The following is an 18,547-nucleotide window of genomic DNA, read 5'->3' as shown; positions in this document are numbered from 1 at the left end:
AAAGAGTTGGGCATGACTGAGCAACTTCACTTATACAGTATGTAACTAAATCACTTTGCTGTACACCTGAAACTCACATCGTAAATCAACTATGTGCCTGTGTGGTCAGTTGTATCTGATTTTTTGCCACCCTATGGACTAGAGCCTGCCAGGCTCCTCTGTCCATGGGATTCTCCAGGCAAGAATACTGGAGTGGGTTGCCATTTCCTCCTCCAAGATCCTCCTCTAGGGGGATCTTCTTGACCCAGGGTCCAAACACACATTTCTTGTGCCTCCTGCATTGGCAGGTGGAATTTTTACCACTGAGCCCCCCTGGGAAGCCCAAATCAACTATGCTGTGTGTGCTGTGCTTAGTTGCTCAGTCGTGTCCGACTCTTTGCAACCTCATGGACTGTAGCCCACCAGGCTCCTCTGTCCATGGAGATTCTCCAGGCAAGAATACTGGAGTGGGTTGCTACGCCTTCTTTCAGGGGAACTTCCCGATCCAGGGATTGAACCCAGGTCTCCTGCATTGCAAGCAGATTCTTTACTGCCTGAGCCACCAGGGAAGCCCAAGAATACTGGAGTGGGTAGCCTATCGCTTCTCCAGGGGATCTTCCTGAGCCAGGAATCGAACGGGTCTCCTGCATTGCAGGCAGACTCTCTACCAGCTGAGCTACCAGGGAAGCACCAAGTCAACTACACTTCCAATTTTAAAAAGTGTAATACAAGAGCTGTACCAAATTACATTTCCACCAATACTTTCCAGGAGTGCCCTTTTCACCAAATTATCATCAGCATTGGGTACTATCAATCTTTTAAATGTTTGCCAAACTGAACTGCAAAACCATTATGTCTCATTGTTTTCCAGTCAGGGAGCTCTATTGCCAGATTCAGAGAATTCCTGCTTCTCCTTCCTACTTTGCTTCTGCAGGCCCTAACTCTGTTTCTTTCCAAGATCCTCCTTTCCCTCGGGAAAGGGGAAAACAGCTTTCTCTCCAGGTTTTCCTCCTGCCTCTTGGACTGCTCCTCTTGTTTCTTAGGTGGTTCCCTTTCTCTGCCATCTAAATCGCAGCTTGTCCCCAATTCTGACCTTGGTTGGCATCTCTCCTCCATCGCATCTCCACAGGTGCAACGCATGCCCTCCCATGTCTTCCACTTATGCTGGTGGCTAGAGCTCCAACCAGGAGACTCTCCAAACTCTTAAGGATCTCAGACTGTGTTTATCTTCCAAACTCTGCTCCACCTGGCACACCCCTTCACCATTCCCTCGTCCCCTACAGCCAAGCAGTGGCTGCATTCTGCATATGTAACCCTGGGCACCCCTCACAGGCCCCCTGTCTTCATTCCCACTGCCTTGGCTCAGATCTCCCCTCCAGTATCGCATCCCTTCAGCCTGTCCTTCACCTTGTAACTCAAGTGTTTCAAGATTATTATCTTGCTTAAAATCCTTCAATATCTGTATGTCCTCCAGTATAAAAGCTCCTGTTTAAAGCCTCCATCAGCTGGTGTTTCCTTTCATTTCTGGGCCATCCGGTTCTCTCTCTCACCCTTTGTTCACACTCAGCTACTCACACTGCAGGTCCCCCAAGGTTGTGTCACACATCACACCTCTGTGCTCTGCTCACGCTGCTCCCTGCACCAGAAGGCCCCTTCTCCACATTCCCCGTCTCTTCTGTGTGCCGGGAAACACCTGCCCTTTGTCAAGACTCAGCTAAGATTTCCTGACCTCACTCTTCCCAGGTGAATGAACTGACTCTGCCTTTGAGTCGATATGGGACTTGCGGTCCCATATCCTGCCTTCTACTTATTCCTTCAGAAAACATTTAATAGCATTTATATTTTAACATTTCTGCTTCCTACTACTAGGTGATAAGTTCCTTAAGGACAGGTATCATGTATGTTAACTTCTATATCCCTAATGCCTAGCATACCTACAGTACATGGCAGCCTTTCAATAAAAGTTTGTTAAATGAATGAATGGGATGAGTGAATGAAAATCTTGTCCAAAATGCTTCTCTAAGCATTTTTCTGTAGAATTTATTAGGGAATGATTAGGCTCTGGTACAGTTTAATATGTAATATTAAACTGCTGACTTAGTAGGTTTAGAATACTCCCTATATGATGTGAAGTTGTGTAAATATATATATATATAACTACATATATTTAAATTATATATACTTTATAGATAAAAATATAAGTAACTATATAGACCTATAACTTAAATACCTATACTATTATATAGTCATATATAATTTAAACATATGTAGTAAAACTACATATTAAATATTTATCCTTTAAGTTAAATTTACTTATAGTTAAAATTTATATACATAATTATGTATAAAATACATAATTTAAATATATAGCTATATAGTATTAATTTATATTATATATACTTATATAAGGGCTTCCCAGGTGTTCCAGTGGTTAAAAATAACCCAACTGCCAATGCAGGAGACATAAGAGACATGGGTTCGATTCCTGGATCAGGAAGATCCCTTAGAGAAGGAAATGGTGATCCATTCCAGTATTCTTGCCTGGAGAAGCCCATGGACAGAGAAGCCTGGTAGGTTACAGTCCATGGGGGTCCATAGGGTCTTAAAGAGTCAGACACAACTGCAGCTACTTAGCATGCAGCATGCACACTTACTTATATATAACTTAAACACATAGTTTTATACATAATGGAACCATGTAGTTTTATATATAAAGGTATAATTTAATTCTATATAGCTGTATATAATCTATATGACATATCACTATATATAATAATAATATTGATAGATCTATGTACAATTAAAATTTATAATTGGAATTCTGAATATTTAAAATATCGTGGCTTGCTAGAACTGAGGTAGGAGCCAAGCCTGGGGACCCTTCTTTTTCTCTTTTGTGTTTATCAGCTTGGGAGCCAAATGGGGCAACAGGCTGAGTTACTTTATCCTGGCTGATCAAACAGTGTGTTTTGGGGCTGCTTATCACCTTCAGCCCAGGGGGACCGTCCTACAACCATTTAATTATTCAGTGCCCCAAACAAGATGGTTCAAATGAGATAAACGGACAGCCCTCCTGGGAGGCCGGCTGCCCATACATCTGTCGTCCTGCCAGAAGCCTCAGCCTGGCGATGGCGGCCTAGTGCCCACGACCTCCCCACCAGGAGAAGCTGCTGCGTACGCAATGATGTTGAAGCAGTCCTTGTTGGACAGCTGCTCCTCCAGCAGGCGGCGCAGGGAGTGCTGGATATGAATAATGTACATGGAATTGGTCACGGAGATATCGAGCAGTATAACCACCCTAAAAAGAAACACAAGCTTTAAGAGGAGAACCGAATCTCTCAGATAATGTTTATTCTGTTCCATTTTACTATTTAACGTTTTTTCCAGGGGAGTTCTGCATGCCAAATTCACCCCTGGCCAAATCTTCTCCGTGGTTTGAGGTCAACACAGGCAGTAGCCTGAGGGTCATGGAACCTTTGCTGCAGGAAGGTCTATCATGGAATAAAGCCTCGTGGTGGACAGTTTAAGGGCAGGACTGCATATAATGATTTCATACGTTTCCTTGTTTTAAATCACTAGCATTCGATACGACAGTAGATTGGGGTCTGTGAAGGGAAAACAAACAAGCCAAGCAAGTTAGATGGGGAATTAGGTATAACTGGGGCCTTTGGGGAAATGTATCTTTTTATTTTCTCTCTCTGTTTTAAGATCTCTTGCAATGGCAAAGGCAATGGCATCCTACTCCAGTACCCTTGCCTGGAAAATCCCATGGACAGAGGAGCCTGGTAGGCTGCAGTCCATGGGGTCGCTGAGAGTCGGACACGACGGAGCGACTTTGCTTTCACTTTTCACTTTCATGCATTGGAGAAGGAAATAGCAACCCACTCCAGTGTTCTTGCCTGGAGAATCCCAGGGACGGGGGAGCCTGGTGGGCTTCTGTCTATGGGGTCGCACAGAGTCGGACACGACTGAAGCGACTTAGCAGCAGGAGCAACAGTGTTGAGCCTTCTCTTTAGATCTTATCGTCCTGTCTCCTCCCCTCATTCTCATTTTGAGACAGCTATGGATTAGCAAAAGAAAACTCACCTGATATAACATCAGAAGACCTTAATTCGAGTCCCACTTTCTGTGGGGCCTTAGGCAAGTCACAGCACCTCTCTGATCCTTGCCATGCGTTTGTGTGTGTGCTCAGTCATGTCTGACTCTTTGCGGCCCCATGGACTGTAGTCTGCCAGATTCCTCTGTCCATGGAACTCTCCATGCAAGAATACTGGAATGGGCTGCCATTTCCTACTCCAGGGGATCTTCCTGACTCAGGGATTGAACCTGAGTCTCTTGCATCTCCTGCATTAGCAGTCAGATTCTTTACTACTGCACCACCTTGGAAGCCTGTTCCTTGGCATATTTAACTATATAAACGATAATAAGACTTTTCAAGGGGTTGCTTTGAGAGTTAAAAATTAGAGCGGATGAATGGTATTACAAACTTCTAATATAAAATAAGTGGTAATGCATTATGTACGGTATGGAATGGTAATGATATAATAGATACCTACAGTTTTTTCCTACTCAGCATCCATTACCTCTGCTCAAAACAGCATCTTGATCTTTTTTTCTGGTGTGGGGGGGAATACCTTTGTCTGTAATGGTCCACTTGAGTTGAGTAGAGCTGACCCCAGCCCAAGCTTTAAAGTGGATGTTAGACCCCAGGCAATAAGAACATCAAATCCTCTTGGCCCAAGTGGCTCACGAGTGGACCCATGCCCTAAACCCTGGAAGTGCTAAACTGGAAGGGAGGAAGTTGGGAACTTTGGGTGGCTATCTTGCTCCCTAGAGGGGGCAGCCTACCTAAAAACAAAGTCAAGAAAGAGGAAAATGGAACTGAGGGTTGGAAAGAAATTCCTGACATATATGAATCTCTGGATCAAGCCAGGCCTGAAGACAGCTACCAAATCTACTTTAGAATATAGTTACTTTAACCAGACTTCCCTGATTTGTTTCAATCTGCACTTAGTTTCTTTTGCTTTTTAACAAAGACTCCTGAGTGACACAGTGATGCTATTCTTGAGGTTGTAGTTAATGGTGGTGACTTTTCCCTCCAGGGGTTCTGCTGAGCCATATTGATCCTTAATCTAAATGATGGATTCTGATGCTACTAACAGGAAATTCATAAGTTGAATGAGTGCTGTGTCACACAAGACACCATGAAGGACAAGAACACTACTGGAGGAAGTTACCTTTTTTCACAGACGGTGCCCCAGATTCTTCTGCTGGCCAAGGAGAGCCACTCGATCCGTCTCTCATACATCCGCATGGCTCTGCTGAGCTGTTTCTGCAAACTCATGGGTCATACACAGTCAGCACTGCACAGAGCATGTGGGGGAAGAGGGTGTACCCCACTTGGCTTCTGGGAATGGTGTGTCAAGGCCATGGGTATCCAGGCAGTACAAAAATCCCTCTAAAGCATGTCCTAGGACTTCCCTTGTGGCCCAGAGGTTAAGAATCCGCCTGCCAATGCAGGGAACACCAGTTCGATACCTGGTGCAGAAAGATTCCACATGCCACAGGGCAACTAAACCCATGTCCTACAGCTACTGAGCCCCGACTCTGGGAGCCCGTGAGCCACAACCACTGAAGACTGTGCCCATGCTCTGCAAAAAGAGAAACCATTGCAATGAGAAGACCCAGCAATACAACTAGGGAGCAGCCCCTGCTTGCTGCACTAGAGAGAGCCTGTGCGCAGCAACAAAGACCCAGCATAGCCAAAAATAGATAGATAAATGAACATTTGTTTAAAGAGAGAGAGAGATATAAGCCTGTACTCGTCTGTCACAAGCCTAGGAAGGGAAGAGTCAGAGTATTTCATTGCCTCAAATGGGGAGGAGGTAAATCTTGACCAAAAGGATTAGAGGTTTTTGTTTAAGGCATCCGGGTTCCTGCCTGGAGAGGAGGAGGAGAAAGCTCCAGAAGGGCCTGTGGTGGAGCACAGTCTGTTTACAGGAGGGCGTTCTGTCACTGGCTTGGTGCCTCCACATTCCACGACACCTTCCTGCCATCCCCCTCCCCACACCCCACATTCTGACTGATGGGACCCAGCACTGACCTGGTACTCGTACAAGAAGGGCAAGTCCACATGAATATTCTTCACTGTCCCGTCATGCCATTCAAACTGCACCATTGCCTTCTGCATGCATGTGTGGCCAGGAGGGGAGCAGGTGAACAGAAGCACAAGTGAGGAAGGATTTTGAGTTTAAATGGGTCACTGGGTTCTCCAAGTCAGATGCAAGAGAGGGAAATGGGCTCTTAACACATCTGCGGGTGGTTTGTGCCCCTCCCCATCACCAGGCCATTGACTTGTCTGGAGCTGGCAGCTGAGGGACTTTAGGACACAGTCCCCTGAATGAACCAGGTCTGACCGCAAGCCAGCTCCCTTCTCAGGAGGCTCTTCTGAACATCAGTGTCTTTATTACAAGATATGGTTAGAAGTTTTGGTAATAGCAGAGTTGGAGATTTAAAACATACTATAGTCATAAGTTCTTAGATTTGGAAACCCACGTGGGAAACACACTTTGAAAATCAAATTTGTTCATTCTGTTCATTCATCCTCCATCAAGCTGTCATATCTGTATCTCTGTCTCTCCTTCCATCTAGTCATTCATCTATGGGCTGCCAGAACTAGACCTCCCCTGTCTCTTTCCTTTCATTCTTCTGTCTTTTCACTGATCTTCTCTTCTCTGGCCTTGCCTCGCTGCCTGTGGGATCACAGTCCCCTGACCAGGGATCGGACCCATGCCCCTGTAATGGGAGTGCAGAGTCTCAACCACTGCACCACCAGGGAAGTCCCTCCACTGACTGATCCTTCTGTTCACCTATTACACTGTCCTTCCACTTCTCCACCCTTTATCCTTCATTTAATCTTGACTTTCATCCTTTCATCTTTTTGTTCTATCCTGTTATCTGTCCTTCCATCTGTTCATATTTCCATCCACCCATCCATTCTTTTACCTATTCATTTATCATTTCCATCCATCCACTCACTCAGCCTTTTCCCCCCTCTTTCCAGTCTTCTGTCCACGCACACAGACATTCCTTGACTGCTTACTTGTACTACGTATAGGGGACAGAGTGTTGGGGAAGAGTTGTTTCTTTTATAGGGCTCATACCCCGGTGGGCATTAGACATGTAACAAATACACACAAACGCGCATCACAGGAGCAATAGGAGAAGTCTGTATCAGGTAGAGCGAGGGTCCAGAGAGAGAGCGTGTTCTGAATGACGAGGAGGAAACCTTCATGGAGGGGGTGACTATGGTGCCCGATGTACTCCCTCTTTCCCCAATCTCCCAAGTTTCATTTTTTGTATCTTTGAAAAACAGCAGCTAGGGTAGATTTGGTGAGAGTTCTAGAGTCCTGGGTGGAAAGCCTGCATCCCACTCCAAGCCCTCAGCTCCTGCTCCTTGGGCTCTGTCTCATGACCTCTATTTCCCGAACATTTCAGAAAGGAAATACCACACAGGAGCTCCACGGCAAAGGTCTGGACAGAACTCTGAATCTGAGTTACCTCATGGATAGTTGATGATACTGTTTTCCGGAGAATAGGCACAAATTCCTCCACGGGAGAGAATGCATTGGGTGCCAGAACCTGATAAAGGCTTAGCTTCTTGGCTGTAAAAATAAATGGTGGGGTTTGAGGCATGGCTCATGAAGCCCCGAAGGGTTCATGCCTTCGGTCAGTCGTCTGCATCTTGGGTTCTTCCCTCTCTGGGGATTTACCTTTCAGGCTATTGGTCTTCAGCCATTCTGCAGAAGTCATGTCCAAGTTTGGGAACTCAATCATGAGGGGATCCTCATGCTTTGGGGGTTTAGGCAAGAGACTCATGAGTGAACTCTTTGCAACCTCTGTGGAAATCTAAGTTGAAATGAAAAATCATCATTACATAATCATATTATAGAGCTGAAAAGTCCACAGCCTTTCCCCACCCACCCAAGGGAGCATCTTAAAACATTGTGCTTAGTCTTTCAGTTGTGTCTGACTCTTTGTGACCCCGTGGGCTGTAGCCAGCCAGGTTCCTCTGTCTGTGGGGATTCTCCAGGCAAGAATAATGGAGTGTGTTGCCATGCCCTCTTCCAGGGGATCTTCCCAACCCAGGGATCGAACCCAGGTCTCCCACACTGCAGGCAGATTCTTTACTGTCTGAGCCACCAGGGAAGCCCAAAAATACTGGAGTGCGTAGCTTATCCCTTCCTTCTCCAGGGGATCTTCCTGACCCACGAATTGAACTGAGGTCTCCTGCATTGCAGGCGGATTCTTTATCAGCTGAGCTACCAGGGAAGCTCTCTTAAAACATTACCTGTTAAATTACAGGCAGTTTTGCCTTTCCCTCCCATAGTCCCATCCCTATCTTGAGAGATATGTGGAATTTCCAGGAGAAGACAGAGCTGTACCCAGCAACTCACTTCCTCTGTCATCTGTCCATCCTCCTAACCACTTCCCACCCTTACCATCTGAATCAGCACCACGGACTCCAAGATGACAAGTGGCCCTGCCATGGGCACAAAACATAAGCTCCGGGGAACTAAAAAGCAACTCCTGTACCAAATCATTTAGGGAGCCCTGATCTAGCCTAGACTCCCTTGCCCACATTTACAACTGAAAACCTGAGGTTCTGAGAGGTTAAGTCACATAGCTTGTGTATGAGGAAAGCACAAAATAGCGATTTCCAAACTTCAGACATTTGAGAACCACCGTCATGAAATCTGCTATATCTGAGTACCACCGTACTGTTATTTGTTGTTGTTGTTGTTTAGTCACTAAGTCATGTCCGACTCTTTTGTGACCCCATGGGCTGTAGCCCACCAGGCCCCTCTGTCCATGGGATTTCCCAGGCAAGAATACTGGAGTGGGTTGCCATCTTCCACTCTAGGGAATCTTCCCGACTCAGGGATTAAACTCGTGTCTCCTGCATTTACATGTCGATTCTTTACCACTAAGCCACCAGGGAAGCCCTATATTGTTATTTACTCAATATTTTAAAAAATCAAACAAGTAACACTAAGTCTTTTTAATTATTAATTTTACTAACATTTATTTTGATTTTAATGGACCCCTTTTTGTACTTAATTTTATATATATATATATATATATACATATATATATATACATATATATATATATATACTTTGTTTTTGGCCATGCCTTACAGAATGTGGGATCTTAGTTCTCCGACCAGGGATCGAATTTTGGCTCTTGGTAGTGAACGCACCAAGTCCGAAATACTGAAACTGTCAGAGAATTCCTAGTACTTAAATAATTTCAGAAAGCTCTATTTCTACCATAATGAGCTAGTTTTAAATATATGACATTTAAAAGAATGTTAATCTGTATATCACCTTATCATTATTTTGCAAACTACAAGTAGTATTTTGAAAACTACAAGAGCATTTCATTTTGGGAAACTCCTGGCAAGATTCTGACATCAAGAAGACCTGAGTTCAATCGAGACTAATCAGCTTTTATCTCTGTGATCTCAGGCAAAGTATTTAAACTCAACTTCTGTTTTCTCATCTGTAAAATAACATATCTGCTGGAGACCATTGCCGTAAGATAAAATAAGGCATTTTAAAAGATTAAGCCTTGTGCCTATCTTAAGTGTCTACACACTCAGGAAATGAAAACCATTAATTATTGTTATTGTTTATAGGTAATCACATGGTCCCGGAGGCTGTGGAGTTTGAGAAGACTCTTGAGAGTCTCTTGGAGTGCAAGGAGACCAAACCAGTCAATCCTAAAGGAAATCAGTCCTGAATACTCATTGGAAGGACTGATGCTGAAGCTGAAACTCCAATACTTTGGCTACCAGATGTGAAGAACTGACTCACTGGAAAAGACCCTAATGCTGGGAAAGATTGAAGGCAGGAGGACAAGGGGACGACGGAGGATGAGAGATCATCGACTCAATGAACATGAGTTTGACCAAGGTCTGGGAGTTGGTGAAGGACAGGGAAGCCTGGTGTGCCACAGTTCACGGAGTTGCAAAGAGTCGGACACGACTGAGCGACTGAACTGAACTGATAGGTAATCAGTAGAAGAGTTGAAACTAAAATTCAAGACCTCAGTCTAGTGCTGTGTTTCTTTCATGACAACTAGCCAGGTCAAAACGTTTGGTATCCCAAGTCCATACCTTCACTCTGTGATGCTATAGAAGCGTTTCCAGTTCTCTTCTGTCCACAGCTAAGTTGTCTATGCTGTCTAAACAGAGCACAGCTTTTATGGCGCTTTTGTCCATAAACTTTCTGAGTTATTCTGCTGATAAATTAAATGCCCTCAAGCAGGGCCTTTGCCCCGAATGAATGAGATGCTGGTGAGAAGATGTCTCCAGACCTCCTACCCTGTGTAGCTGAGGTTTTCATCATTCTCCAAATTGGAGGGAAGGGAGGGACACTGTTTAAGTGGAAGGGGTGGCAGAGGCCTGATGGCCTTTCTCTGAAATACATTTTTTTTTTCCAGTTAGAAAATCCACCAGGATCCTTCCAGCAGAGGCTGTGGCAGTTCAGAGCTGTGGGGGCTGCAAGGGGGCGGGGCCTCGCTTTACTCCACTTTTGGGGGCCTGGCAGCCACGCCCTGAGTGACAGGTGAGACGCGAGAGAGCATGGTGAGGCCAGCTGCGTGCCTCCTGGAAGGTCTGAGCTCTGGCTCTCAGCACCTACCTCCTGCATCACGCTGGTGGACTTCTCACAGGGGGCGTTGGGGTGCAGGGCTTGCATGTGGTCCCGGAGACTCTGGGCCTTTTGGATTTCTGCTAGGAGCTCATCCACCTCCCGGCTGCTGCAGACCTGGGGGTGGTGGGGACAATCAGTCACCCAGTAGTCACCTGGTTACCGGCAGTGGCCGAGGTGGGAAAGGGCAGGCCGCCACATGAATCCCTAGGGCGGAGTGGCATGCTCTTCAAAGCGGATGTTATAAACAGGATCCATGTGCAGAACCTGCCAATGCCTGTTCTATTTGTACATTATTGGCTTGCAGTGTTTTAAATAGTTGAAGATTCCCCTAGCTATAATAATAATTATTAAAGGACTATAACAAGTGTTGGCGAACACTGGAGAATTGGAACTTGAGGGGTGCAGGTGGAACCGTAAAATGGTGCAGCTGCTGTGGAGAACAGTTTGGTGGCTACTCAAAAAATTAAACAGAATTACTACATGACCTAGCATTTCTACTCCTAGCTATGTACCTACAATAATTGAAAACAGGGACTCAGATACTTATCCACCAATAATCATACCAGTTCACAGCAGTTCAAATATCCATTGACTGATGAATGGATAAACAAGAGGTAGTATATTCAGAAAATGGAATATTATTCAACCATAAAAAGAATGAAGTTCTGATACATGTTAGAACACAGATGCATCTTGAAAACATGATGCTGAGTGAAAAAAGATGGACATGAAATATCCACAATGGGTAAATCCCGAGAGATGGAAAGCAGATTGACAATGAGCTGGGGCTGCAGGGAAGGGGGAATGGGGAGTAATTGTTTTAAGGGTACAGAGTTTCCTTTAGGGGAGATGGAAATGTTTTGGAGCTAAATAAAGGTGGTGGTCACACAACATTGTGAGTATAAAAAGTGCCACTGTTGTTCACTTTATTTATGAGAATTTTCTCCATTTTTAAATATTTATTTATTTATTTGGCTGCTCTGGGTCTTAGTTGTGGTATGCCGGATCTAGCTCCCTGATCAGAGATCAAACGCAGGCCCCCTGCATTGGGAGCATGGCGTCTTAGCCACTGGACCACCAGGGAAGTCCCTTAATTTTTTAAAAATGAAACGAAATCACACACACACACAAATCCAGATTTCTGGCTCTTGTTGGAAAATCAGAAGACTGGTAACACTGGGGGTCACTCCTGCAGAACAAATTAATAATGGGCTAGGGCTGAGCAGAGGCGTCTCATTCATTGGGGCAAGCGCTGTTTTGTTCATCACATTCCTCACCACTCTCTGCTGTGTTCTCATCAGATTCAGTTGTAATTCTTCGTCATCTTTGCACTGTTGTTTTGCTCATAATAAAGAAAACAATGAAATCTGTTTTACCCATACCTCCATCGAGAGTGGGAAAACAACAACTAAGCCAACAGGTTCACAGGTTTTTAAGAGAAAATATTTCTTAAACCAGCCAGTTTCATTCACTCACCCATAGTATCTTCCTAGCCTTGGAGTACGTCACTCCTACAGAGTCTGGCCAGTGAGGTAACAAGGGGTTTTGCCCAAGGAGAATGTTGCCTGACCTAGACTTTGTAACACTAGGACATACTTGTGAGATGCAAACATTCATTTCCTCTAGGCAGTTAGTAGTTAGCAGGCAAGGCACAGCCTGTAGCTCAACAGACAGCTGGATTCTCAATCTGCCATATGGATTTACGCACACATTTTCTGTCATCTCCATTACAGACACAGAGTGTGTGACGTTATTATTAACTGCGACAAGGACTAATGGATGGATTGCTACAGAATTAACTTGCTCATTCAGAATTGATTGCTGTGTGTCTCTTGCAGTACATGGAGTCTACCTAGGAGAGGGAACTGAAGCAACTGCTTCCGACTCAGAGCTTTGGTGGGAGCAGAGGTGGGGTGGGGCCCATGTTGATGGCAACTGGGGAGGAATTCAGAATTCTGTCAGCATGCAACCAGCTCACTGTGTGCATGCTCAGTTGCTCAGATGCATCCAACTCTGCGACCTTATGGACTGTAGCCCGCCAGGCTCCTCTGTCCATGGGATTCTCCAGGCAAGAACACTGAAGTGGGCTGTCATTTCCTCCTCCAGTGGATCTTGCTGATCCAGGGATTGAACCCATGTCTCCTGTGTTTGCAGGCAAATTCTTTACCACTGAGTGATCTGAGTAGCCCAATCAACTCATCATACACCCTGACAAAAGAATCTCTTGTGACTTTTTGTTGTTTCTGTTCTTCCCACATTCTCTTTTTAATCTGATTTTACTTGAGTAACCCCATTGAGTTGGGGAGAAGGGAAGCCAGTACACACAAAGAATCTTTCTGGCCCAGATTCCCCAGGCACAACCTTGGAAGCAGGCAGGGATAGGAGGAGGGAGCAGTGTGTTGGCCCAAGAGCTTACCTCTGTCTCTGGGCTGTAGCAGTGATAGTAGCCCCCAAAAGCTTCCACAAGGTTCTTCAGAACAGCCTGTGGGGATGGAGACAGAGTCAGCCCTCCCTAGGGCAATGCCGCTAGTCTTACAAGCTTTTTCCTTGTCTGAGCCTCCCAACTGGGCTGACCAATGGGAGAACTAGATATAAGGAGAGTTGTATTCTGATCCACAACTTGGGGGCCTCAAAGGCTGGCCCAGCTCACTATCGCCAATCCAAGGGAAGCCTTGAAGATTCTTGGGTACTTACAGGCGGCACCTGATCATCACATTTGTAGGTGATGATGTGGGTAATGAGATCCCTTCCCAATGTAGACTGTTGGATGTAATCAGACAGGATTTCAGAAGGCTGATCTGGGCTGGGAAGAAGAAGGAAGAAGAGAAGGGGGCACTCCAGCAAGATGGTAATTCCCAAAGAACCTCTACCAAATCACCTGTGTCCCAGGTCACCTGTGTTAAGAGGCAGGGCATAGTGGGCCTCAGGCTTGGCCTGTCTGGCCCCCTGCCATAAAAACCTGTAGATGAACGTCCTGGCAACACAGCCCTCTCTCAAGAGTACGTGAAGAGTCACGCTTGATGGTCTTTTCTCTAACATTGGTTTGGTTCTCCAATCACTTCCTGGGTCTGTTATCAGCTTAGAAAAGCAGGCCTACCAGCTTCCCATGATGGTCACCAGAGAATTCAGCCCCTTCAGAACGAAGGCTTTCTTCAGGGCTTGTAGCAGATTGCTGCCTCTGTCCGGCTTCAGTTTTTTCACCCAAAGCTTGAGTTCCTGGAGACTAGGCAAAATGATAAAACCTAATAAGAGTACTCATACTAGGGACCAGGCCCAGGACAAACACGGGCTGGTGTGAGCCTAACAATAATTCTTTGAGATGGATACCTTATTCCCATTTTATAGATGAGGAAACTGAGACTCAGAGTTAGGACTTGCCCAAGGGGATACTGTAAGTAACTGGAAACACTGAGACTTCAATCCAGGTGTGACTCAAGGGCCTGAATTTCTAGGCGACTCTGCTACGTGGGGTCTGGGACCTAGCTCCTTTCCCCTCCAACTCTTCTGGAGGCAGATCTCAGCCTGAAACATGGGGTTAATCCCCAACCTAAAGAGTCTTGAAGAGAAGACACTACAGCTGTGTGGCTACATCCCACATGGGCTGGAATACACACTACTGGCAATAGGGGAATGACTCAATACCGAGCTCTCCTGGTTCACTGTCTCACATGGAACTAGTGAGGCGGCTCTGGTCTCGCCATTTCTCTTTCATTCTGACACCCACCCCCCAAAAAAACCCCTCAGCTCATTGCCAGTAAGCCTCTTTCATTATTGTAACGGTTGAATTTCCCTTTTTCACAAAGAGAACAAATCCCAGGCCTGGCGCCATCTCTAGTCAATCGGTTTCAAGCTGGAATTTAATCTTACTGTTTTGTCTGCTTTCCTTCTATTTATTTTTATAGCAACTTTCTAATTATGCCAAGTGATACAGGCTTCTCAGTTATGGCATTGATAGTTTCATTCAGAATAAATACTGGGTTATTTTTAAAATCAATAATAGTACAAGTTGCACAGAGTAAATAAGAGTACAAGTGGCAGGGATATGACAAAAATCACAAGGGAAATCCAGGAATAATTGCAGTTGAGGAACTCTTGGCTAGATGGTCTCAAGGTGACTTCCAGGTCTGACATCCTGGAGCTTTGAGGTTGAAATCATAAAAAATAAACAAACAATCTTATCTGCTGAGTGCCTTCCCCATGCCAAGCACTTCCCATGCCAACAACTCTGTGAGAAGCAGGTATCCTCACCTTATTCTGCTAATGAGAGAGTTAAAGGATGAGTCAGGATCCCCCAGTAACTGTCAGAGCTGGGATTCAAAGCCTATGCTGCCTGAACGGGCACTTCTCTACCCAGAAGGGCACCCCTCTGCGGCCAGTGCTGGACAAGGGAACCTCCGTTCCAGAAACCTAAGCATGTGGCTTTCCCTGGGATCCGCTCTGTGCTTTGGAATCCAGTCCTGACTACCATTTCAGAAATGTTCCCTAACCTGAGTCTCACTTTCCTTGTCAGCAAAATTGGGATAGTAATCCTATTCCATGTGTTGGCTATAAATATTGAGTAAGAGGTACGTGTGAAGTGCCAAGCATGATGGATAATCAAGGCTATTCTCTTCCTGGAAAAGAGATGTCTACTTTCAGGCATAAGTTAGTAGAAATTCTTAGTCATTTAGTTACATCTTAGTTGTTAAGTTGCGTCTGACTCTTTGAGACCCCGTGGACTGTAGCCCACCAGACCACTCTGTCCATGGGATTTCCTAGGCAAGAATGCTGGAGTGGGTTGCTATTTCCTTCTCCAGGGAATCTTGCGGGGATGGAACCCAAGTCTCCTGCATTGGCAGGTGGATTCTTTACCACTGAGCCACCTGGGAAGCACAAAACTGTGGAATTGTGGGTAGCTATTAAAAAGAAAGAGGTTGATCTCTACATACTGAGAGAAAATTAGGTGCAAAGCCAAGATGAAAAAAAGTGTAATGTTCTCTTGATTATGTTTAAATAAATGAGGATAAACACACAGATGCATATATGTGCAAAGACTGTGGAAGTAGATTGAAGAAACTATTATTGGGAGGTGACGGAGCGGAACTAGGGTGAGAGGGAGACTCATCTGCTATTTTTATCCTTCTATACTGCAATTTCTGAAAATCAGCATGTATCATTTTCATACTAATAAAACTATCTTTATTAGATTTATGGATAGAAATGGTATCTGGTCTTTTCATTTTGTGGTGCTCGTGGGGTGATGACTTTTCCAAAAGGTATTGGCTCCCTGTGTTTCTGTTTTTGTGAACTGTCTCACTTATTTTGCACTTTAATCATTTGATAAAGACATTAACACTTTTAGGGAGGAAAATGACCAGGTAAACACCCAGGCCAAGGCCAGGCAATCACTTACCTGGAGGTGCTGACTTCTGTTGGGTTGGGCCAGAGGGCACTGGTTGTGGCACCGAAGGACAGGATGTACAGCTTCTCTTTATGGCTCAGCTGCTCGTCAATGAGGTTCTGGTGGGCAAGAGGACATCAGTGGCTCCCAGAGTCATACGGAGCTTGCCTTCACCTCTCATGCTGTGGTTGAGATGCGAACTGTGCTGAAACAGGTTCGCTTAAGACTCAGCTTAGCAGCCCCAAGTTGACATTTGCTTGCTGCCCCTGGGGTCACAGGGGTCTAGGTGGAGTGCCCCAGCTGCCCATCCCAGCTTGTCCTTGGCTGTGCGTGGTCACGGTAGGGCCTGGGTGGTCAGCCAGTTCCAGAGACTGGCTTTCACTCCCACTGACTGCAGACCCAAGACCTCTTCTGGAGCAACTGCCGCACACTTGGGTCATAGGTGTGGTTGGGATGAACACCCACTTCAGCATGTGCAATGGCTGAACCATTTACACGTGGCACCCAGGGAGGAGCACAGAGGTGGGGGGGCAGTGGTTGCTGTGAATTTGTGATGGAGTGATGGGTGCAGAGCCAGCCTATTGGGTGTTCTCAGGCTCAGCCTGGTGAGCATCCAACAGTAAGATAACGCTTCCCTCTCCTTCCCAGTGAGAGAGCTTATTCTTAGGTACACTGATAAGGAGACCAGGGTCCTTGAGGAGGAGGAAGGGACAAACTTTTTTTCCTACATTCTCTCATCTTAGTCACCTAAGACTTTTCTCCCCTTAAACTTTGCATTGTTATGACAACAATCTATTTCGCCTTAAGACTAACTTTCTTTAAGCCTAGAGCTAATGACTGCACAACAAAACAACACATCTTGCTCAAGGGTATGTTTTTCCCTAAGCTCTGTGCTAATGATTATATAACAGCAGTGTATCTTGCTCAAGGGCATGTTTGTCCTTCTGAACAAAAAGCACCGACTAATCCTGCTATCTTAAGATGTATGTTGTGGGAGTGGGCCTGGTAAGACTTTTACAACCTTGAGATCCTCTTTTGATCTACTGTTGGTAACCAAATGGAAGAGTATATAAAGCCCCACCCAAACTAGCGGGGCACTCTCTGTCCCCTTCTGATGTCTATGTCAGAAGCTTTCTCTGTCCCATCTTCACTGTAATAAAACAAAGCTCTGAGTGACTGAAGCTAAGTCTTTGGTCCCAAAGAGAAATTTTCTCCTTCAGAGATCACAAATCCAACACCGTTCACCATAAGCTATCATCGGCCACCTAGAACCATTACCTGTTATCACCACCATGAGCTCTGCGTTGGTTAATACTGAACCAGGCCACCAGGGGTATCTCTGGAAACTGGGCCCCAGGGATGTTGTGAAGGGCAATCTGCACTGACACTGGTTCCCTGACACCTGCTGAGACCAGGAACAGGGACAAGTCTGGAAACTGGCCCATCTTGATCCCTCTGTAGGATTCTGGGACCAGCTACGGCTGCTCAGGTCTCATTCAAAGCTTAGAGGTTCCTCTAAGAAAACAGACCCTCCACATCACTTCTCAGAGACTACAGGGGCTTTTGTCGATGCCAGACTCTTGTACTGAGTGCTTCATTTGCTTGGGCTCCTTTTGTCCTCTCGCGACCCTGTGAGGTGGTGAGAGTCATCGTCCCTGTTTCACAGATGAGATAACAGAGTCGCACAGCCCAGAAGTGGTGGAGGTGCCTGGGATTTGGCCCTAGAGCGCTTAGGTTCTCAGTTACGACCAAAGCAACCAGGATCGCTCCTCATCATGAAGAGGCTAGAAGACTGTGCTGGAGTCAGTCCAACTGATCCCCACCTCCGCAACCTCTTTCCAGGGAGCACTGGCTGTTGAGACAGTCAAGTTGGTAGGGACTGCCACAGCGTGAATACTAGAGGCTCACACTGCAACTGAGAATGACTCTGAGGCTGGGTTTCGCAGAACTCAACATATTTTTTTAACTGTAGGTGCTAATTAAGTGTGAACTGTTCTTTGCAAAACACTTCATTTTGCACTTGCTATCAACAAAGCCATTAGCAAGCTCACAAGGGAGGGTGGGGAGGAACTAGGGATAGAGGGTGGGGAGGAGGTGGTGGTTCCAGGTACTTCTTTGTGCCAGAGAGACTTACCATGAGGTCATTTTGGAACTCCTCTTGCTGAGGGTCACTGCTGACAGCTGCCACGTCAATGAGAATGCCAACTCTGGCCCCCTTGATGAGGCCAAATGCCTAAAATCAGAGAGGGCATGCAGAACAACCAGCGCAGCTCTGTGCTTCTGCAAACCTTTCATTGGGCAGCTTGTTGAAGCAGAAAGTCAAGCGCACTCCAGCCTCAACAAGAGGCCACACAAGGAAGACCCATTTTGTAGAGGAGAGCGCAAAAACTAGGTGTCTTGGTTTTAGTTTGGGGCATTATCTGCTTCTATTTGTGACAACTTATTTAAAGTTTTTTCCCCTTAATACTTA

At 45.7% G+C, this 18,547-nt stretch overlaps 1 protein-coding gene across 9 annotated transcripts in view; it reads right to left on the bottom strand.

Annotated features, from left to right (window-relative positions):
- Positions 1-18,547, bottom strand: part of VWA3A (von Willebrand factor A domain containing 3A) — a 54,782-nt gene that overhangs the window by 20,710 nt on the left and 15,525 nt on the right. For 6 of the 9 annotated variants that reach the window (XM_027961501.3, XM_060405809.1, XM_012104246.5 and 3 more), the window contains 11 exons: positions 18,212-18,310; positions 16,090-16,196; positions 13,795-13,920; positions 13,392-13,500; positions 13,114-13,179; positions 10,686-10,811; positions 7,752-7,887; positions 7,540-7,643; positions 6,083-6,163; positions 5,217-5,311; positions 3,158-3,277 (listed from right to left, as the gene is read on the bottom strand). In XM_027961501.3, the coding sequence (XP_027817302.2) occupies positions 3,158-3,277; positions 5,217-5,311; positions 6,083-6,163; positions 7,540-7,643; positions 7,752-7,887; positions 10,686-10,811; positions 13,114-13,179; positions 13,392-13,500; positions 13,795-13,920; positions 16,090-16,196; positions 18,212-18,310 (1,169 nt within the window). The remainder of the gene's footprint in view (positions 1-3,157; positions 3,278-5,216; positions 5,312-6,082; positions 6,164-7,539; positions 7,644-7,751; positions 7,888-10,685; positions 10,812-13,113; positions 13,180-13,391; positions 13,501-13,794; positions 13,921-16,089; positions 16,197-18,211; positions 18,311-18,547) is intronic. The other 3 variants (XM_060405810.1, XM_027961507.3, XM_060405811.1) reach the window with 1 other exon arrangement.

Source organism: Ovis aries, chromosome 24 (genome assembly GCF_016772045.2).
Source record: "Ovis aries strain OAR_USU_Benz2616 breed Rambouillet chromosome 24, ARS-UI_Ramb_v3.0, whole genome shotgun sequence".
NCBI classification, from domain to species: Eukaryota; Metazoa; Chordata; class Mammalia; order Artiodactyla; family Bovidae; genus Ovis; species Ovis aries.
This window is presented reverse-complemented; position numbering and strand designations above follow the sequence as displayed.